The sequence below is a fragment of the Hydra viridissima genome, unplaced genomic scaffold (assembly GCF_058129835.1).
Source record: "Hydra viridissima isolate aposymbiotic clone 2 unplaced genomic scaffold, HvirCarnegie_v1 scaffold_1, whole genome shotgun sequence".
Lineage (NCBI taxonomy): Eukaryota > Metazoa > Cnidaria > Hydrozoa > Anthoathecata > Hydridae > Hydra > Hydra viridissima.
The window spans coordinates 27,336,419-27,359,834 of NW_028324300.1; the positions used below are offsets into that span (position 1 = coordinate 27,336,419).

Consider the following 23,416-nt stretch of genomic DNA (forward strand, 5'->3'; position numbering starts at 1 on the left):
TGGCTAACAATACTCTTTAATTTGCGCAACCCTCAAATCCACAACAGAATGTGCTTTGAAATTTTGATTAAGGCATTGGGAGGCATTCTTTTTTTATTTTTGAGCAAAAGCTCTCAAAGAGAGTTTCAATTATTTTTTCCAAATTTTTTTTCCCCGTAATTTTCTAATTCTACAAATTTATAAAATTTTCATGACATTTTTTTTTTTCATTTGACCTCCTCATAGTATCAAAGCTTTTAAACTCCTAAATAAATTATATTTCATGAAAAAATAGAACATGGATACTCCTAAAAGAATTATACTATACTAATTGTAATAATATATACAAAATCAAATATTTTTAATTTCTCATATTATAGTTCAGAAATATTAACATTTCACCATGAACTCCTGTTAAGCTATTTCTCTTTGCAGTATATATATTTCCACCAATACTAAAAAGTCTTTCACTCTCCACAGAAGACTGTGGGCAGCTTAAATACTTTAAAGCAAGCTTTGCTAATAGTCACATTTTGGTTTTCTGTGATTTCCACCACAACAAAAGATTGCTTCCTTTATCAATAATGTCTTCATTTGAGTAGAGTTGAATTTTGTTTAATAAAGTTTCATTTGAAATTAAAGTTTGTGGTTGACCAATTTATTTAGAATTAAATCCTACAAGTTCTTCGAAGCAATTGTCAAAACCCATTTCTACTATATCTTTGTAATCATTTAGTACTGTACCATTATTTTCATATTCTGAGTCAATATTTTCAATATCACAAGCTATATTTTCATGTGTTTTAATAAGTTGAATGGTTATGTTCTCAATACTTGTTTTGGCAGCTGAAAAGGTGTTTTCATTTTTGAACATTTTTAATTTGAATCTGGGATCAAGAAATGTTGACAAGATGATGTTATAGTTATCAGTATATTGTTTGGAACTATTCTCCATTGAATTAGTTGTCATCAATTAAAGCTTTATTAATGAAATGTTTCAAAAGCTGTATCTGTGGTATAATATCTAAGGCAATAGAATTTTTTTCACTCAAGCGAACTCTTGTTTTGTAGAAATCTTTTGGCAAAACATAAAACTGTCCAATAATCATCCATTTTTTTGCATTTAATAAAGGAAGCTTACCATTTTCAAGTGCATATATGGTTAGAGGTTTCCTTTGTTCATAAATTCGTTCTAACATATGACAGGTACTATTCCACCTTGTTGGAACATTTTGAATAACTTTGTGCTTAGAAAAATTGTTTGCTTCTTGAAGAGCTTTAAGTTTAGGGCAGGCTTGGGGAGAATGGCTGAAATGCCCAACAATTGAATGGCAGTTTGCAATGACATTCTTGACAACTGTTCGTTCAAAAATACACTCATTAATTACTACTTGCAGTGTGTTTAAAAACAAGCCATACTATCATATGGGCTATCTTTAATAGCCTTAACAATATTTGTGCCATTATCTAGCTATTAAATGAATTTTTGAAGGTGATATTTTAAATTCAGCCATAATATCTTCAATCAATTCAGCAATATTTGCTGCTGTATGCCTCTCAGGAAATGGAGCTACTCTAAGTACAACAGTTCTCTGATTAAATGTGTTGTCTAAACAGTGACCTGTCAGGCTCATGAAGCTTTCATTTGAACTACTGGTCCATATATCAGTAGTAAAGCTTATGAATTCAGCAACTGAGTAAACATGGACAGCCATTTTTAATGTAAAGTATAAACTAATTTTTAATATTTTACATACCCTAATGAAACAATGCAACTTTTTTAACGTCTAATTTCATTCCCTAACGAACGCTTTTTGACCATACTGCGCATGCGTAATGCATGCGCAGAACTATTTGTAACTTTTTTAACGACTAACTTTTTTAACGCAACACCGGTATTTGATTAGCATATTATAGCCTTTTTTTTTAAAAAAGGCGGATATTTTCTAACTAAAAATTATAACTTTTATTTTTTGATTTTCATACATTTTTCCATTCCCCTAGAAATTTTTACTAACCAAATATTTATTTTCATATACACAACTAAGTATTTATAAAAACAAAATCTGATGTGGGGAGACTTCAAACCTGGCGGTCACTGTGGTTCATTGTGGTGTACAGGTGGGATGAGAGATTATCTTAGATATATGATATATCCGGTTGGATATTATAGTGATATATCCGGCCAGATATATGATATACAATTATTCGGTATTTTGAGCGGATTATCCGGTCGGATATCATATCCGGTACTCCTCTAGTTGTTACCTTTTTATAATATCTGATCAACATTTTGTTAAAGACAATATTTTCAATAAAAGAATAGATTAAAAAAATTTTTAACAGTGAGGGTGGAACAGGGCTTTTTTCTTTCCGGGGATAGTTTTCTTATGGTTAGCTGAACAACATACTAATGTTAAATTTTAATAATATTTGGCTAAGCATAAGATTAGATGAGATGGGGGTCTGTCTCAACCGAGAGGCCCGTTTTAGACCACTCTCTTCTATAGATTTACAAAAAGTAGAGTATCCACGGTATAACGTTCGCCCCTATCTCCCCCCTATCCACCCCTTCTAACAAACAAATAAACAAAACTTTTGCCTAAAGAAAAAATAATCTCTTAAAAAAAGGTTCTACAAAATAATAGAGAAAAAAAGTTTTTTTGCATTTTTTTTTTTTTTAATTCTAAAAAATCTCCTCAATAAAATATCCAATATAAATGTGGATATTTTTTATAATTAAAGAACTATTATGGTTTAGGCTATATTTTGAAAAATATTTTAAATAAATGATATAATAAGAATAAGGATATTCTTAATATATCATTGAATAAATTACGCATGTTGTTTACAAAAAATAACTTATGTAAAATTATCACAGATTTATGCGCAATGCGGGACGCGGATACGGTTTTTTTATAATTCAATAGGAGTATTTCTCCCCTACACTCGATTCATCTAAAACTACCTCCAATATTATCTCTGGAAACTAGTAAAATCGCTATATCTAAAACTACCTCCAATATTATCTCATTTGCTAAACAAATCGCTTCTTGTTTGACCTGCTTGCAACACGGCAGAAAAATTGCATCTTTCTATATTTTTAATGAAATTGTTGTGAGGGTCATCTCGTGAAATATTGCTGTTAAAAAAGGTTATAAAAAAAAAAAAAAGGTTATAACAATAATAATTAATGATAAAAATAATATTTCATTACAGATAGGTTAATAACTGTGTAATAAAAAGTTACTGATTAAAAGATGTATTCTTTTCCGAACGTGTCATGTTTTTTTTTTTCACTGAATAAAATAATGTCGATTAATAATACCAATAAAATCTTAAATTCAGCGGATCAGAGATGTGTCTCAGATGATGAGATGATCAGAAATTGTGATCAGTGGATCAAATATGAATTGAACTGTTGAGATTTTAATAGTATTTAAGACTTTTTGTAAGATTATAATTTTAAAATACTAATACAGACGAATAATAAAGAGATACAAGTTAGTTTTGAATTGGCAATTCCCTTTTACAACAAAGATCAGCTTTTGCAATTATAATGAAGTCATCTTAAAACTTCAAATTTACTTCATAAATAAATTTTCTTACAGTTAAAATTTTACTAAAATAATGTCTATTTGAGCAATACTATTACTAAACGCCCTTCTCCTAAACATTTTAATGATATCTTTTGGTAAGATAAACAATGTAAGTGAGTTGATTTTCTTGCGAAGATATTTGCTTCATCTTCTCATCATTCCCATAGAGACACATTGCCTTATTTACCCGTGTGAGCATAGTCAATAAATCTTCTTTTTCAGAGTGTTCTTTAAATATTGAAAATAGGCAAGCAATAAACCAAGAACCAACTGTGTTTGTTTGATTGTATTTTTTATGGGGATGATTTCGATATGAGAATGCTTTTTTATTCTCTGTGGTTGAGTGCGCTACAAGTGTATTTGTATAGGGTAGCAATAATTTGGTACCAGTATCATGTGAAAGAGGTACGGGAAAATTTCGTGTAGGCACCTTTCCTTCATCAATCTCAGTACCACGACATGCTTGTATGAAAAAAAGTTTTGGTGTTTGAACTTTAATTCTACTTTGTTTGCCGCAGAATATTTCAATGATTTCATTTATTGATATTACTTCATTATCAGAACAGATTATACCTGTTTCATTACCATGACTTGATATCAGCACCGCGATGCAGTCGTAACCTATATATATATATATATATATATATATATATATATATATATATATATATATATATATATATATATATATATGTATATATATATATATATACAGTACTGTGCAAAAGAAAGTAGCACCTAAGAAATTTTTAAAAAAATGCACATTTAAATAAATATAAGTAAATAGTATTGAGTTTTTATTAAATTAAACTAAGATAATCTTTTAAATAAAACTATATTTATTTATTTTAGTTATTGATTTCGTTAATAATATAATTTTTTAATTAATATTCATTAGATGGTTTCAACACGTATCATTTTTCACCCACTTATAATGTTTGCTCATTTATTGCGGACAAGGATCAACACTAGAAATTGATTACATCAATCACTGTACTATTTATTTATTTTGTTTAAATTTATTATTGTTAAATATTTTTTGATAAATAAAAATGTGGCGAAGAATTTTTAGTTACTGTTGAGTTCTCGCGTTAATTACAGATTTTTTCGTCTAAAAAAATTTTTTTTTTTTTTCAAAAGTTTTGCTTTATAATAAAATTACTTTTCAGTACTAATAAAATGCCAAAAATATCAATAAATGACAGAAATCGCATCATTGTTTTACATGAAGAGGGCTATAGTCAAGTTAAAATAGCCAAACGTGTGAATTGTTCACGAGCCTCAGTTCAAAAAATAGTTAAAAAATATAATGAAACTGGTGATGTAGTGGATAAAAAGAGGTCTGGTCGTCCCAAGAAGTTAAGCCTATGTGATGAACAGTTTTTAAAAATAACAGCGCTACGAAATCGCAAGAAAGTAAGCGCAGTACTCGTTCAAGATCTTAAAAGAGCTAGTAGAACTTTAGTACATGCATCTACTGTGCGACGATCTCTAATAAAATCTGGATTAAAAGGCTGTGTAGCTATTAAAAAACCTTTACTACGCAAAGGTAATAAAGAAAAAAGATTAAAGTTTGCCAGAGAGCACAAAGAGCGGCAGAAAAATTAATGGGACAAGGTATTGTTTACAGACGAATCTAAATTTCAAAAATTTGGGACGAATAGACGTCAGTATGTTAGGCGAAGAAAGGGAGAGACATTGAAAGAGCCATGTCTAGCATCAACTATCAAACATGGTGGGGGGAATATTTAAGTTTGGGGGTGTATTTCAATAAAAGGGGTAGGGGACATTGTTAGAATAACAAAAAAGCTTACAGGTGAAAAATATAAAAATATTTTACATAATCATACTGTGCCTTCTGGACGACAACTGATCGGGGATTATTTTATCCTACAACAGGATAACGATCCCAAACATACTTGCAAATTAGTTAAAACTTGTTTGTCAAATCTGGAAGAGGAGGGAGTGCTTAAAACCATGCCTTGGCCTCCTCAGAGCCCTGATTTGAACATAATCGAACATGTGTGGGACTACTTAGACAGAAAGAAGATGGAAAGGTTGCCAAAGAATGTAAATGAACTTTGGAATGTTCTAAAAGAAGAATGGTATAATATCCCCATCACATTTATTGAAAATCTGTATAAAAGTATAACTAAAAGGCTCCAAGATGTTATTGTAAATAATGGTGGTCACACTAAATATTAATTAAGTCTCTATGTATAGTTATAAATTTAAATGTTTTTAATAAAACTTGTATTATATTACAGAATTTAATAAAAAATATGTTTGTACATATATCTTTGTTTTAATTTCATTTTGTTTGACATTTTATCCTGAATATATAAAAATTCTCTTAGGTACTACTTTCTTTTGCACAGTAATATATATATATATATATATATATATATATATATATATATATATATATATATATATATATATATATATATATATATATATATATATATATATATATATATATATATATATATATATATATTGGTTATGTATTATATCAAAATAATACAAAGCCCTTGTGCGTAAAAGAGTGCTCAATATTATAATAATAGAGCAATATATATATATCTGTTATTTAAATGGAGAAAAACAACATTTTAATAGTACTTAAAGTTTCGTGCCTTACGGCAATCATCAGCTATTAATTACAAATTAAAAACGTAAAAAACCGTTTAAAAACGAATCAAATTTACGGTAGAACGAATTCTGACGTAATGAGCAAAAAGACTTTTATCGCATAAAGAAAACAACCTACTCAACAAAAGAAGCGAAATATTATCTAAATGTCGACATGCTAACAAGTTCCTTTTATCCTCTTTTGATACTGAAGACTAAATGATTGCGTCTTTTTGCTCATTACGTCAGAATTCGTTCTACCGTAAATTTGATTCGTTTTTAAACGGTTTTTTACGTTTTTAATTTGTAATTAATAGCTGATGATTGCCGTAAGGCACGAAACTTTAAGTACTATTAAAATGTTGTTTTTCTCCATTTAAATAACAGATATATATATATATATATATATATATGTATATATATATATATATATATATATATATATATATATATATATATATATATATATATATATATATATATATATATATATATGTATTATATATGTAAAAGAGATATTATGTTAATATTACCTTGTATCTTTTCATTTGAAACAATTCTACAGCATTCGGTAATTACTTTATCTCTAGTGCAATCTGTAAATGATTCAGTAGAAAAGTTACAACCATTAAAGAATTCAATAAATTCTTCTGCATCTTTATGGGCTGTAGGACGCGGTACACAACTACCGTCAAAATTTACAAAGTTAATAGCAACCAAAAAACCGTTTTCTACGCGATATGTCAAGTCATCGACATTACATACAGAATAATTTGTTTCTATTGATTTCGAGCAAGGTCGATTACACGTGGACGCAGAAAAACTGTCTTGTGACAACTTCGTACGGTTATAAGTTTCTTGCTCGGAAAGTGGCTTATAGGACTGTTTAAAGGGTTTTTGCATTAAAACCAAAGAATCATACATGATGTAATTTTCTAAGGCCATGGCGAAAGTAGAAATTTCCCTGAAGTTTGTTTTAGATAACTCCTGAAGACCTTTTTTAGCTATAGAAAAAAAAGTATTTTGTAAGTATTACCATGCAAACTTTGCAAACAGTTAAAAATATACCACATGGCTAATCTCCAGAACCAGGTACTTTAACATCTCCTTACATGGAAGTGGATGTTAAAATGCCAGGCGTTACCTAGTAACTTGACATCCACTTCTACGGATAGATAAAAGAACGAGGAAAAAGCGGTTTCTAATTAAAGCATAATTGTTATTAACATTAAAGCTTCATTTATATATATTTTATACTTTTTTAACTTTGTTTTATACTTGGTGTGCGATTTTAGTTAAATGTTCTTTTTCGAAAACAAAAAAAAAAAAAAAGAGCCATGCAAATAAAGTAAAACTTCATTAACGCATTAACTGTTTTTACTTATGAATACGTTACTTACCAATGTGACTTGTGCAAAGTTTGAATGATTTGACTACAACAACGCAGCAATACTATGAAACCTCAAATTTATCACTCGTGAAAATCTCTCGTTACAACTGAAACTGAAACCGTAAGCGTCTAAATATACAGCCTCGATCTTCGATCGGTCATTACATCGTCTGAATTAATGTTTATTTGCTTTGCTGAGGTGAATATATATAAAAAAAAGTATTCCAAATATTTGATTTGCGCATTTACATTAATCTTTGTGTTTTTCTCTTCCAGAATCAAAATACGTGTTTTTTTTAATTTGTAACGTCCATTGTACGCCAAATGTATTAACTAAAGATATTACGTCCTATTGCATCAATGAGGTAAACTTAAAACTAAGTCAAAACGTAAGCAAACAAACTATGTTGTTGACAACAGACAGGAAATTTTCTCAAAGCGGAGGAAATACCTAAATTATTGCGTAAAGTATTGTTTTTAACGTTGTTTATGGTAGATATTTTTAAATTTATTCGCTGTTTGAAAATGTAGCAAAAAGCAAGTTGATAAAAACTGAACAATTTTACCCAATTAAATAAAGATTTGCACTATTCAGGTCAATTAGCTGGGTAAATTACCGGGTAATTTTCTTGATCCAGGTGAATTCCATTCATGTAAAATACGATATCGTAAGGAAAACTTTACCGCTGGAAACTACCTGAAAAAAACCTAGGTAAACTTTCCTTTCAACTGCAAAAGTAAGCAACGATGTTTAGACTCGTTTTTCACAGTTTAGACTCGTGTTTAGAATACAAGCTTATAAACCTCCCTGACAGATGGACTTTATTCTATGTGAAAACGTACACACTTACTTATTGATCAAATGTTAGTTGAAAGTAAATTTCGATCTGCTTTGACGAACTTGTTCTAGGTGACTGTATAAATTACTAATATTCTTTTCTTGAATATTTGCAGTGTTATTGGAAATACAAAAAACATTCTAACAACATTGGTTAGGAAAGTTGAATGGATATTAGTTTTATAGTACTTTAATGTTAATGTTAGTTTCTAGAGAACGTTGATCGGGATTATTATTAATTCTAAAAAAAATCAATGAACAAAGTATTATGAAAACAAACATCAATCATTAATGAAAACTCCCTCTCGCATCTTAAACAAAAAATATTTCATCTCGAAACTAAAAACGGTTTCTAATGATCCGAATTTTGAGGTGTAAACAAAAGTCAGAAAATAAACATAGAAATAGTCGATGAAGAGTTTACAGTGATGGAGTTCTTTCTTGTAAACTCTTAACCAGAGGGGAAGGCATAAAAATGTTACATATCGTCGTTGCGCTTGCAATACCGCCCATGTGATTAATTCCAAAGTTTGCTGGAGGAAAAAAAAAACAGAATCGCAGACGCATTTTTCATTCCAAAGGCATATAAGCTGCTTACTAAGAAGTGAAGTATGTATTATAACAGTATTATGTAGAATAAATTTAAGAAAGTAATTTTTTTATTAATTTGTGTCACTTAGGCGATACTGCCTTAGTTCTATATCACATAGGTGTTTCTGCCTTGGATTAAATTCTACGTAAATTACTTTTCTAAAAACTAAATTTCTACGTAAATTACTTTTCTTTAAAATTATAAAAATTATTTTTATTGTTATTGTTACTGTTCTTATCATTATTATTGTTATCATTATTATTATTATTGTTGTTATTATAACTAATATTATTATTATTATTATTTCTATTATTATTATTATTATTATTATTATTATTATTATTATTATTAGTTATTGTTATTTTTATTATTATTATTATTATTATTATTATTATTATTATTATTATTATTATTATTATTATTATTATTATTATTATTATTATTATTGTTATTATTATTGTATTATTGTTATTATCATTATTGTTGTTGTTGATGTTATAAGCACTTTTATTATTATTATATTTATTGGTACTATTTTTATTGTTATTGTTACTGTTATTATTAAATTTAATCTACAAAAGAAAAATCTGTGAAGGTGTAAAAGTCATTAATCACAACTATGTTTGATCCAAGATAGATGATTACCAAACAATTGTGAAAAAAAAAATGTGCAAACTCAACACAAAGAGCTCTACACAAACAAATTTTTTATTAAAGTTTCGCAAGGTGACAATTGTTTTAAAATAAAAACTGGCTCTACACTCTTACGAAAATCGGTTTTTCAAAACACCAAATTTGGTTTTACGGCTTGTCCCAATAAACGAACCAAATTTGAATATCTAGAAAACCAATTTATTCTGGTTTTACAGAAAACCAATTTATTTTGGTTTTCCGTAAAACCAATTTGAATATCCAGATAATCAAACTAAGTTGGTTTTCTAGAAAACCAACGCTATTTGGTTTTCTGGATAATCACAATTGGTTCGTTTATTGGGACAAGCCGTAAAACCAAAAATTGGTTTTTCGGCAATAACGATAAAAGTAAAATTTATGTCAAGATGCTTAACACGAAACGCAATTTTCAATGCATTTATGATTATTTTACAAAACTTAACTTCATGAGTTATGTTTTGCAGAATAGAAATATTCGGTCAGAGATTACAATTTAATACAAAAACTAAAGTTTATTAATTTATTACCATATTTATATATATTTTTGATACGTATACGTATATAAATATATTTATATACATCATATAAATAAATGGTTTTATATATAAATCGTATTCTATATAGAAATATTTATGTACTCTGGAACATATTAATATACTACTATATCATTTGAAAAAGAAAAAAGTTATCTATAAAAACAACTAAAAGTTTGTAAGCGAGTTCAAAAAATAAACTTGATTTAAAAATCGATTTTGAAACAAATTAATAATATTAGTATATTATTGAGTTTTATAATTTATATTACAAGTTCATACAACTAGCAATGTTTTGAATGTTATCAGGAAGTTTACTATTTAGTTCGAATACGTAATGTTCTAGAAAAGATAAGGTTTTTTGGAGTTTCTTTGGATATGCGATATCAAAAATATAATATGAACAGATGACAAGACCCAAGCCACAAGTTATATCAGGAACGGAATTGCTTATTGTCACCCCGTCAACTACAAGACTTATTCGTGTTGGATTTATAGCATCTCCCTCAACTTTTAGAGCTGGGGTAGGATAGATTGGATCCTAATTAAAAAAGAGAAGCACAATATTAACAAATATTGAAAATTGCATTAGTTAACTTAATTAATATATATATTTGTAACATTTATATTTGTTTATTTTAATTATTTGCATATATACATACATACATACATACATATATATATATATATATATGCAAATAATTAAAATAAAAAAATATAAATGTTAAATATATTAAAATGCATATAAAACAATAAAGTTGACTTTAATTGTTTGAGTTTTTAAATAATAAAAAGTAAACTGAATTTTTATTCAAACAAATGAATACTAAAACGATTTAGATGATAATGATAAACATTCATTTAAATGAATATACTGATCAACAAAACTTACTAGCGTCATAGTGAATAAAAGTGTTTCTTCGTCACAAAAAATGCTTGGAAGTATTAATGCATGAAGGTTTTTCATTGTTGCTAAAAAAAGAAAAATAATTTACAAAATTCGAGTAACAATTAAATAATTTTAATGTTAAATTAACAATTATTACCATCACTAATCTCATCTTGTATATCATTGCACAATGTTTTCCATCTAGCTAACAAAGGTTTCTTTAAATCTATCAACTTCTTTATTCCCTCCTTCATTCTACCCAATAATAACAAGCAGTTATTATCAATATCTTTATTTGTAATAGCTCTTGCTGCTGCAAAAAGCTAAAATTAAAACAAAGAAAATGACATCACAAAGCCGCTAAATAAAGAAAAAAAAAATTTACTCCCACCCTAACATTGCAGGGGCAATTCTAGAAAAATTTGGGAAGCGGTACCCCAGAGCAGCATGAATAAAAGCACAGACTAATAAAAAATTGAATTAACACAGAAATATTATTCTTGATTTTCCCACACCAAAGAAGAAAAAAAAATCAAACTAATAGTCTTATTTAGTTTTATTATAATTTTAATTTTGTTATGTATTTTATGTATAATTTATGTTTATTTAAAGAATATTTCTTTATAAAAGTAATAACAAATGAAATTTGTTATTTCAGGATTTGTGTTAAATGGGATGATTATTGCTCATATCATGAGCGTTGCGGTTTTAAGACAACAGTAACAGAACAATATAGATATAAAATAAGTAATAAACCACTTACAACTTTTTCATAGTAAAGTGCTGGGAATTTATTAAGGACATCCAAAGTTTTTTCATTTTGGCATGTATACTTTAATGCCTCAATTGACAAGACAATCTGGTGAGCCAAAAATTCTTTATCAGGTCGCAGTTTTTGACACTCATCAACCATACTTTTTATAACATCTTGAGTTATACCATCATCCACATTCTATAATATAATAATTAAAATATGGTAAGTAATTTTTTCATATAAACATGTATTATATATGCTGCGAAATCATGATTACCTTATCACTTAAATGATGGCATCACTTAAATGATGGCATATATATATATATATATATATATATATATATATATATATATATATATATATATATATATATATATATATATATATATACATATATATATATATATATATATATATATATATATATATATATATATATATATATAAATATATATATATATATAAATATATATATATATATACATATATATATATACACACACATACATACAGAGTTCATGGCAGTTTTGAAAACCCATTTTCCCTGACTTTCATCTATTTTTATGTATTTTTTCTCTGAGTTTGTGCAGTTAAAAGCAAATATATTTCCCTGTTAATGTTGAAGGATATAATACTTTTTGCAACTGAATCCTTGCTACAAAAACATATAGTTACTATAGTAATCAGTTTATCTAAACATATAGCTAATATATATTATAAAAGTTATAAAACCACTGCAGTGAGCAACTTTCAATATTAAAAAAGATTCAAAAACTGTATATTGCAAAATAACTTCAATCTAAATACTAAAATAAAAAATATTCCCAGAGTTTGCCTTAATTTTTAAGAAAAATCCCTTGACTTTTCCAGGTATTCCATGATTTTCTAAATTCTATATTACATATATATATATACACATATATATATATATATATATATATATATATATATATATATATATATATATATATATATATATATAAAGAGAGAGAGAGAATAGAGAGAGAGATATTTATAGATATACTGGATATATATATAAAGAGAGAGAGATTAGAGAGATATATATTTATAGATATATACTGGATATATATATATATATATATATATATATATATATATATATATATATATATATATATATATATATATTGGCTATATCATCAAACACTAAAATAGTTAAACTTCTTTATGATTTTTTTTTTTTTTTTTGAAACGTTGAAAGCATATTATGATATATTGCTAAGCAATAATTTTTAAAATGAAAACGATAGAAATATAATTTATATATAAAAAAAAATACTTACAGGTAAAAAGATATTTGATGCCATTAGTTTAATAAAATAATCGAACGACTTGTCTTTGAGTAAAATTAAATATAGAACACAGAACTCTTCAGCAATTCAAAAGCTAACGAAGAAATGACAGAAATGAAGTGGCGCGCCTGTTCAAAACTAATATGGAGGCAATAAGCAAACAACCAATCAAATTTATAGATGATAGATGAAATTCTGGAAAACCAAAATAAAAAATATTCAAGCGTTAATTTTTTAAAAAACCAGTAGTTTTTCAAATTTGAATTGTTGAAAAACCAATTTATTATCGTTTCTCTTGCAAAAAACCAAATCATTTTTTAGATATGCCGTAAAACCTTTGGGTTTTCTGTGAAACCGATCGATTTTCTAGATAACCAATAAAGAACCAATTTTCTTAAGAGTGTATAGTTCTAGTTAAAAATATTATTAAAAGTTGTTGTGATCAAATTTATCTGGTGTGCAGCAATTTTGAAAGTGTTGAGAATTTTTTCACACTAAACACATTTAATCTTTATTTCTCTTTTCTAAAACTAAATTGGCAGTAAAAAAGCAAAAGTTTGAAAATTAAAATCTAAATTTCTAATTAAATTAAATGTATGTTGTCAAGTTAATATATTTTTTGTGCTAATTGTCAAAAGTTTCATTTTGAAAACATTTTATCTTATCTGTTTTGTTGTATGTTTTGTTGCTTATTGTATCTAGATACGAGCAGTTGCTTCTAAAGGTGGGCAAAACTTAAAAGAGGCAGTAAAGAGAATGCTATTGTCATTATTACATAATGATGTTCTCAAAAAACTAAATTGCACTTTCCGTGATTTGAATTGCAGATTAGTTATCGAAGGTAGATCTTTTTTTTTTAACTTTGAATTCAAAAATTTAAAAAAGTTTTAACTCATTTAAATCTTTTGTTAACATTATCAAGGTGGAAAAAATTTCTTTTATAATATCTCTACAAAAATGTTTGTAAGGAAGATAGGGGGTGCTAATAAACATTTGAAGGTAATCTTTATTGTGATGGAGTCACAATACCATATCCGGTTCTGTTAAATAGGCTAACATTGGTAAGGGACAGTAGTAACAGTAGTAAAACATTTTCTGAAAAAAAAAAATGAAATAATAATAAGTAAATAATAAAACAATTTTAAAAAAAAATTTTATATTTATTGTTCTTTTCCTTTTATGTAAGTAAATGCCAAGTATATACCAGCGCCGTACTTTCGCAAGTGCAACAAGTGCAATCGCACTGGGCCCCCTATTAAATAAATTAGAAAAACTTCTTCAATACCATAAATTACTACGAATTAAAAGAAAAAAAAAAATTTTTTTTTAGTTTCTGCACAGGGCCCCCAAAAGTTACAGCACGGCGCTGGTATATACCTAAATGTTTTTATTTTAAAATAGGTTTGACTTATAAAAAAAAAAACTTTAAATTAACTTATACCCCATTCACACCAACAAAACCGAGTTTTAATAACACTCGCTTTTAAAACGGGGTTCAGTTTAAACCTTCTTCAACTATTATCCTTGTCACACCAGAATAAATCTGGTTCATTTTTACGAAACCGAATAAAACTTACATTTGCTAGCTCAAGCAAAAATTTTTTTATACAATACTTCGGTCACGTCTACTTTGAAATATTTTTTGAAAACAAAAACAAAATGGAAAGTTTACGAAATCAAGAGATATCGATTTTCTTAACTAAAGTTAATGTTCTGCAGTATTGCAGAAGACGACGCCATAGAAGTTACTTTCATTTGGAATTGATAAATCAAATTTTATTCAGCTATATTTCAAGACCTCGGTTTGTTTGGAAGAAATCGAGATCTCAGCAGTTTTATTTTGATAACATGAATAAGTATTGGTCAGAATCTGACTGGGTTGCAAATACCAGAATGACACAAGAAGCATTTCTATACTTATGTTCAGAATTAACAATATATGTAAAAACAAAAGACACTAACTATAGAAAGAGTGTTTCAGTTGAGCAGAAAGTTGCAGTAACTTTGTATTTTTTTTCTGGGTCTTCTGACATTCGAACCATAAGCAACCTTTTTGGTCTGGGTCGTTCAACAGTATGTGAAATAATTCACTTGGTAACAAATGCAATTGTTGATAACTTACTACACAAGTATATATATTTACCTCGAGAAGCAGAGGTAAAAGAAATAATGAAACAATTTGAAGAGATTTCGAGCTTTTCACTTGTTGTTGGTGCAGTTGATGGGTACCATATTAGAATAAAAGCACCAAAAGAGAATCCAGAGGATTACATTAATCGTAAAGATTATCATTCGATTATTCTTCAAGGTTTTGTTGACAGCAGATATCTTTTCAGAGACATATTTGTTGGCTGGACAGGCAAGTCTCACGATTCTCGTGTGTTTAAAAACTCCCCTTTATACTTAGAATGCCAGCAAAAAAGTTTTCTACCAAGTCAGTTCTCAAGGAACATAGCAGGAAAAAAAATATCTCCTTTAATTTTAGGGGATTCTGCATACACTTTGGAAGAATGGCTAATGAAACCTTATTTAGACCGTGGGAATCTTTCAAGAGAGGAAAAAAGTTTTAACTTTTCACTGAGTAGATCTCGTGTAGTAGTGGAGAATGCTTTTGGTAGGCTTAAAGGAAGATTCCAATGCATCTCCAAACGAATTGACACATCTATTGAAAATTCTGTTAAAATAGTAAGTGCATGCTGCATTCTTCATAACTTTTGTGAAATCAGTAATCAGAGCTTTTCTGAAGAGTGGTTGCAAGGTAGTGAGGTTAATATGAGCACTGGAAGAAATGATTCTGTTCAAATTGAAGCAGAAGTAATTCGGTCTGCAATAAAACAATATATTTCAAGTTGTGTAAACTTTATTAGTAATTCCAAGACATAGTTTTTCATAAAATTAGGATTTCTTTATTTTAGGAAGTATTAAGACTGCAATAAATATTTGCAATGTTTTTTTACAACTCAATTGTACAACTTAAGAGATGACAAAATACACATTTCCTCTAAGATTATTGAAAAAAATTACAAAAATAACACAAAATAGAATCAAAAACATAATAGAAATAGTATTTAATCTCTAATAAACAAGATGTGTGGAATAAACGTTCATTCCAAGAAAAAGAACAAAAAAATGACAATTAACTATATATATATATATATATATATATATATATATATATATATATATATATATATATATATATATATATATATATATATATATATATATATATATATATATATATATATATATATATATATATATATATATCCAATCTCTTTTATAATCTCCAAAATTCTAATTCATCACCATTCAACAACCTTTTAACATCTTTATCATTCCTTACACATACATTGGGAAGTTTTATTATAACTATATTTTGACTGAAATTATAGTTAAAATCATCCAGAATTAATGCAGTCAACTTTTCCATACTCATCACAAGCAATTCTGTTTCAATAAATAATTCATCTCCTTTTTCTCTCACTTTTAACAATACTGTACTTTTATCTTTTTTATCAGAAGAACTATTTTTAGGTGCACTTTCAAATAATGTTGAAAAAAACTCTTTATCTGTCTCACCTTGCGCTTTTATAAAACTTTTCATGTTTGCATCAAGTTTTTCAAATAATAACTCAGCTGAACTTCTTTTTTTTTTTGTTTTTATTAAAAAAATAATTACCACAGGAAGTTGTTGTTGATCCTTCAGGTAAAGTCTTAGCTGCATTATTGACTGGGCTATCACAAACAAAATTTATTTAATTTTTAAAATCAATTTCATCAGATTTAGGTTGCTTAAAAGTAGCGTTATCTGGAATTGTTAGCAAAGAAAAACTACCAGAGGAGCTTGTTAAATGTGTTGGAAAAGTAGTTGGTCTTCCTCTCAAAACTCCATCGATTTCATTAAAACAACAAGGTACTTTATGTGCAGATGCTCCAGTAGCATTTCTTTTATTGTCCATAAAACTTCTATATGCACAGAGAAGGGTGTGTATTCTTGTTTTACAAGAATCTCCATCTCGGTCTAAGTATCCTGCTGCTTTGACATATACAGCCACATCATCCCATATTTTCATCTTTCTCATGCACGACTTTAACTGTTCCTGAGTATTTTCTTCTGACCATTTCAGTATAAGTACTTTTGTTTCGGTCTCATCCCAATGTTGGGACCTTTTGACAACTTTTTTTTGTGTATTCATTAAAGTATTTTATATAAGCTATTTGAAGAAAATGTTGTTATTAAAACCCAAATCATACTTACATTACACATAAATATATACTTAAATGTATCATTTATGATGTAAGAGAGATATAAAGGGAGAATATTTAAAAAAATCGTATACAAATAATATCTTTTGATTTATATATATATATATATATATATATATATATATATATATATATATATATATATATATATATTAGGGATATGACTTTTTTGCAACCTACTAGGCCTGTATCGTAATTCAATGAACTTTTATGTAAAAAGAACGAATAGATGTTTCATTTTGACATATTTTGAAAAAAGGTCACCCCAAAACCAAAAAATCGAATTTTCAATAGGTACACATTTGTACAGTAAATGAATATTAAAGGCTGAAGATGTTGTAAGAGTCATACTCCTGTTGTTATTTTATTTATTTATGCAACATGTACTGTGATATAACAAAAAACATTATGTGATATATAATTATACATGTATTACAAAATTAACAGTATCAAAGCGTCTAGTACAACAATATACATAACTGTCTGTGTCTATAGGCCTACTGTGTTTAGTACAGGGGTCACATGATGCTCACGTCTCATAAAGAGTCTAGCGCTTATTACTTAGAATGAATCGAAGTTGCAGTTTGTCTTTCTTTCTGCAGGAAGCATACAGGTCTTGCATCACCTTGATTGCACGTTCAGCTATCTGATTACTTCGTGGTATGTCGATGACGGATGGCTCTTTCTTCCAGTGATTTTTGAATGACTGCAATGCCTTTTTGTAAGGCTTCAATACATCAGATAAATTCTTGAAGTCATTGTCATTGTACTTTTGACTACTAAACCAATGTTCTGCCCACTCATATGAAATGAACCTGCAAACCTTCTCCAAATTCTTTCTCGCTTCAGGCATAAGAATGAACGCCAGAATGGCGAGAATGGCTCTTGAGTTCCATCTGGCATTGCTCATATTAGGAATGTTCTGAAAGTGAATCAGAGGGAAGTTTCTTTTTTCTTCATAGAACCTAAACACTCTTGTTAAATGGTACAAAAACTTCATATCGTCTCTCCACCCTGATTTATCAAGAATTTCTACAGTTCCATTCACAAACTTATCCTTCAGTTCATCATACTTATTCAACAGTTCAGACACAAATGGGTATTCAATGTTTGGAGATTTGGTATCACCCCCAAGTTCTTCGTCCATCACCAGACGGAGAATCCTGTCTAGTACGTGATGCTGACAACCGATAAATTGTGGTATTGTGACACCCTTTAATTTAAACATACGTTGCAACTTCACAACAACTCCATTTCTCTTCCCAGTATTGACGTTTGTTGTACCAGTAATGATCATCTTAATTGAATTCCACAAATTGTATTCATCAATAAGTTTGGCAATTTTTTCAGCAACAGTTTCAGCTTTGCCATCTTTTAAACGCAGTGCATCAAGTTTCACATCAGTTCTTTCATTCTGAAGTACAACTACCTGATCTTCCTTATCATCTATTCGTTTGCCGTCAAAGTGTAAGGACCACTGTTCCATTTTAAGTTGTTGTATCATTTCTTTTTTTAATTTACCTGCCTCTTTGAATGTGGACTTGTAAATTGCTGATTGACTTGGAGTTGGAATATCAATACCTTGTTGTGATAATACATTGCATATTTTAGCAGCTTTCTTTGTGGAAACTCCACTTGATGTAACCATACTTACAGCAAATTTACTTTTGTAGTGCTTTCTAGTTTTTTTCTGAGTGTCCTCATCATCGTCTTTATCACCGTCGTCGTCTTCATCATCTTCACTCTTACTTTTGCAGTTTTCAGATTCAGTACCAATGTCTGTGGTAGACAGGACTTGTGATGTGGAAGGTATTGCTGTTCCAGACTGGACTTTCCTTCTCTTGGAAGGGTGAATGGTTTCTTTACTTGCCACTTGTCCTGTTGAGTACCCCACCTGTCCTTTACTTTCTTTTTGTAGGTGGTATAGACGTTTATCTTCCGAGGATAACCACTGGCCATTCACTTTCGTGATGTCAAATAATGCATTGAGAACGTCATATTTTCCACGCTTGACACATTCATCATAGACCTTCAGCACCTTCATAAGCTTTGCTCTTATCACTTGATCAGACACATGTGGAAAATTCAGTTTATTGTCCCACAATTTTGTAATTTCCTTAGAAATTTGGTCTATTCGTTCTTTTCTTCCTTTAACATATGCTCCGAGAAACTGGTATCTTCCTACGATCTGCAATTGAAGTGGTATTCTGGATTTTTCATCGAGTGAATGTTCTTCTACAGCCACGCTTCCTCTTCTTCTGTGTGACTCTTGAAATCTCACCAAATTTTTAGTCCAAGTCTTCTTGTTCTTTGTTACTGTGGTATGACTTTTCTTGTGAGACATCATATAATATTGTTACGACTTTACGGATAGCTGAGCGTAAATATCCGTTTAATAAAGTCGTTTAATTAATAAAATACTTTAACTGTATAGTAATCCAATTATAGTTCGATAATCCAGTCAATGTTGATAACAGTTCGATAATCCAGTCCGTATCCTAACGATAATGCTACAACTACTTATACTTCGTACACTTACAGCGTCTTTAGTTCGCTACAGTAGTTCCTTATTAGCTCAGTTACACGCAGAGTACTTCATAGAACTATTCACATTATCAACACTGAGCTCACATTAGCAACACTGAGAATTAAGCTGAGAATTAAGCTTAAGATTAAAACATCGGTCAAAAATGAATGTATAAAAATGGTAAATCAAATTTTTATTTTGGGGGTGACCTTTTTTTGTTGCAGAAAGCTATTTGGGCCTTTTTTCATGATTTTAGGTAAAAGTTCATCGATTTATGATACAGGAAACATTTTATTTGAAAAAAAATTAAAAAGTCATATCCCTAATATATATATATATATATATATATATATATATATATATATATATATATATATATATATATTTGTGATTAGTAAAAGACTTCTTCACTCAAGAGTGCTCAATAGCCTGCTTGCAAGAGCAATTACATAGAAACGTTAAGTACCAACAAAGTTGTCATCCTTCGCTGTATATATATATATATATATGTATATATATATATATATATATATATATATATATATATATATATATATATATATATATATATATATATATATATATATATGGGTCATTCCATGTCAAATCAACTAAAAAAAAATAATTCGGCACCATACCATCTTAGATTTTGCTGATTTTTGGAATACAAGCTTGAATTAATAAAAGGAAACTTCACTCCAAATTTTAGTGTCTGACTCCTTACGGTTTCAGAGATACTGATACTTGGTCCCAGTCTCTTTTTTGACTATTTTTTTCAGCGCCATTTATTTTTAGGCTTATTGCATGACACAATTAGCTTTAACTTATAAAATACTTGTTTAATAGTGGTAAAAATTTCTATCTAACTATTTTTTAGGGTGAGGAACTCAAAAATCATGGGTAAAATACACAAAAATTAAAGCTTCTATATGAAAATTCAATTTCAAAATGGTGTAACACTTTTCGTAAGTTTTTTGATGCCCCGTACAAAAAAATGTTTATCTCGAGATGCCTAAAAGATAAAATTCTGAAATTTTTTCCTAATGTTCTATATGTAACAAACTCCATAATACAAAAAAACTGCAAGGGTTTTTTTTTTAAAATCAGATTTATTCGCATTCAAAGTTTTATAAAAAAATTATTATTTTATAATGAAAAAAAATTATTTGCATTTATTTTTTGCATTTTTTTAAAAGATTTTTAGAATCTTGCTGTCTCAGGTGCAGTTCTAACATATAAACTTGTTTGCATTTCACATCTAAGATCATTATGTTTAATAGCTAAAGGATTTTCTATTTTCAAATCTTCAAACAATAATTATTTTAAAATTGTTTCTTACAGAACTAAAAAATATGAATGATAAAGAAATATGTTCAATTGGAATAACAAATAAAGAAATTTGTAACAAACAAACATATGTAAAATCCCATGATATCAAGAAAGTTTCAAGTCTTAATGATGTTGAAAAAGACTTGATAATTAGTCATTCTGGGATTCAATATGATGAAAATGCAACGGTTTGCCTACACCATGAATATGTTTATTTAAAACGTTATTCGGCAATCCACATAACTTGCTGTGATCCATTTAATTCACACAAAGGAAAAAGAAGAAAAGGTATTATTACTTAATCATGAAACGTTTTGAAAACTTTATTGTAACTTTATATAAATTATATATATTTTTACAAAATATTTACTGAAGCAGTAGTTATCACTTATGTTTTTAGGAGGATGTAAAGAAATTAATATGCAACTTGCTAGGAAATTGAAAAATATTGGTATTAATGTTATTCCTGGAGAAAAGATATGTCCTTCATGTATGATTAAATTTAGCCAGGTTTATGAAGATGAAGATAATGATCCTAATATAAACGAGTTGTTAAAAAAAAATCTTAATTCTTCTTTGACGATTATGAACATAAGTCATAATAGTAATAGAGAATAGTAATTATATAAATATATATATAAATATATATATAATTATATATATATTTATATAATTACTATTCTCAATTTTTCATTAAAACTTTTTTTTCATGGAGATTTATAAAACCACTCGGCTTCCAAATATTTAAAGCTTTTAAATAAAACAACCTCGCGATGTTGCCTTATTTAGTTATGGTTTTTTAAACTCATTTATTTGAAACATGGTTTTAAAAAGCAGTGTGAACGGAAAAATGCGTCACAAGTTTAAATAACCACGATTAAAACAAGTTTTATTTTTGGTGTGAATGGGGTATAAATTCATAATTTTAGTTAATGGATGATTCTCCGAATAAATAAACGAGTTGAGAATATGACATCGTTTGATTTTATATGTATGTTATCTTATGTGTTTTAATTTTACAGGCGCATTGAAGCGAAACCCCCCCCCCCGGCTGCTCAAGCCACAGAAAATGATATTCAAAAGGCGATAGTACATTTTTTGGCGGGAACAATCGATAGAATTGGTGGAAGGAAGGCGAGAGCCACAAGGCTACTGGCTCAAAAAGCAACTGCAACCGAGAAAGTATCTTGTTTTTCGACAGTGAAAAACAAAATTTTTTTTAGTTTAGCATCAACTTCCGATTCAGAAGATTCAAATTAAAATTTGTTATTGCAATATGTTAGATTGTAAATATATTTATATTACTCATTGAATATTATATTGTATAATAAAACCCTTGCTTGGTTAACTATGTCGTAATGTAAGCGATGAAATGTAGTTAATATATAATGAATTAAAAATTTGAAATTTATTTTACAAAAAGATAAGTTTAAACTGATGCTAAAAGTAAAGTATAATTTTATTCCAGTGAGAATGTCAACTATTAGAATAACTAAAAGCATTAAATTTCTATATTGTTATTTCTGTTCGTTTCTCGTCACGAACAGAAATTTCAATACAGAATTTCAATAACTGTAGTAATGGTTAGCCATTTTTCTGTCTAATCTCTTCCTGTAGTGGTAAGCCACTGTTTTGCCATCACGGGCTAGCCGCTGTTTTGCCATCACTGGCTAGCCACCGCTGGTCCATGAAAAATCCTTAGAGCAAAACGGAGCTTCGCCAACGTTGGCAGCCGCAGCTGGTCCAGCGCGGCAGTGGTTTTAAATGTTACAAGCTAAAAGTCCAATATTTTATAATCAACAAAACAATAAAAAATCTAGTTAAATCAAAAAGAATAAATTATGAAAAAAAATAGCTGAGTCATCAAAAGAAAATCCAAAACTATTTTCTGCATATGTTAATTTAAACAGACAAATAAAATCAGGCATTAAAATGATAGCAGATAAAAATGGTTCTTTACAAACAAATCGTGATAATATTGCAAATATCCTCAATGAAAACTTTCATTCAGTATTTGTTATAGAAGATCTAACAAATCTTCCTAACAGTAAAAACAAATCTTCCTACAGTAAAAACAAGCAAGATTTTAGAATTA

The 23,416-nt window shown here is 28.3% G+C and overlaps 3 protein-coding genes and 1 long non-coding RNA gene across 7 annotated transcripts; 2 read left to right on the top strand and 2 right to left on the bottom strand.

The window, feature by feature from the left end:
* Nucleotides 1–3,533: 3,533 nt before the first annotated feature.
* On the bottom strand, nucleotides 3,534–7,949 carry LOC149894238 (caspase-3-like). 3 transcript variants are annotated; one of them, XM_090076201.1, is made up of 4 exons: nucleotides 7,613–7,949; nucleotides 6,746–7,216; nucleotides 4,152–4,199; nucleotides 3,534–4,040 (listed from the first exon to the last, which is right to left on the bottom strand). In XM_090076201.1, the coding sequence occupies exons 2-4, from the start codon at nucleotides 7,155–7,157 to the stop codon at nucleotides 3,658–3,660; spliced, it is 843 nt and encodes a 280-aa protein (XP_089932327.1). In that variant the 5' UTR covers nucleotides 7,158–7,216; nucleotides 7,613–7,949; the 3' UTR covers nucleotides 3,534–3,657. The 3 variants fall into 3 exon arrangements, with proteins under 3 accessions (XP_089932327.1, XP_089932326.1, XP_089932328.1); XM_090076200.1 differs by having other exon boundaries at nucleotides 3,534–4,199; XM_090076202.1 differs by lacking the exons at nucleotides 3,534–4,040; nucleotides 4,152–4,199 and adding an exon at nucleotides 5,362–5,669.
* A 39-nt stretch (nucleotides 7,950–7,988) lies between these two features.
* On the top strand, nucleotides 7,989–22,674 carry LOC149894239 (uncharacterized). Its single transcript, XR_016449049.1, has 3 exons — nucleotides 7,989–9,049; nucleotides 13,899–14,037; nucleotides 22,344–22,674. It is a non-coding gene; the product is annotated as an uncharacterized LOC149894239 (long non-coding RNA).
* LOC149894240 (sterile alpha motif domain-containing protein 3-like) lies at nucleotides 10,328–13,531 on the bottom strand. 2 transcript variants are annotated; one of them, XM_090076206.1, is made up of 5 exons: nucleotides 12,158–12,170; nucleotides 11,890–12,078; nucleotides 11,284–11,449; nucleotides 11,130–11,209; nucleotides 10,328–10,778 (listed from the first exon to the last, which is right to left on the bottom strand). In XM_090076206.1, the coding sequence occupies exons 2-5, from the start codon at nucleotides 12,037–12,039 to the stop codon at nucleotides 10,506–10,508; spliced, it is 669 nt and encodes a 222-aa protein (XP_089932332.1). In that variant the 5' UTR covers nucleotides 12,040–12,078; nucleotides 12,158–12,170; the 3' UTR covers nucleotides 10,328–10,505. The 2 variants fall into 2 exon arrangements, with proteins under 2 accessions (XP_089932332.1, XP_089932331.1); XM_090076205.1 differs by lacking the exon at nucleotides 12,158–12,170 and adding an exon at nucleotides 13,188–13,531 and having other exon boundaries at nucleotides 10,330–10,778.
* On the top strand, nucleotides 21,173–21,939 carry LOC149894241 (ARL14 effector protein-like). Its single transcript, XM_090069289.1, has 2 exons — nucleotides 21,173–21,609; nucleotides 21,722–21,939. Exons 1-2 carry the CDS (start codon nucleotides 21,345–21,347, stop codon nucleotides 21,937–21,939), a joined length of 483 nt encoding a protein of 160 aa, XP_089925415.1. The 5' UTR covers nucleotides 21,173–21,344.
* Nucleotides 22,675–23,416: the final 742 nt, after the last annotated feature.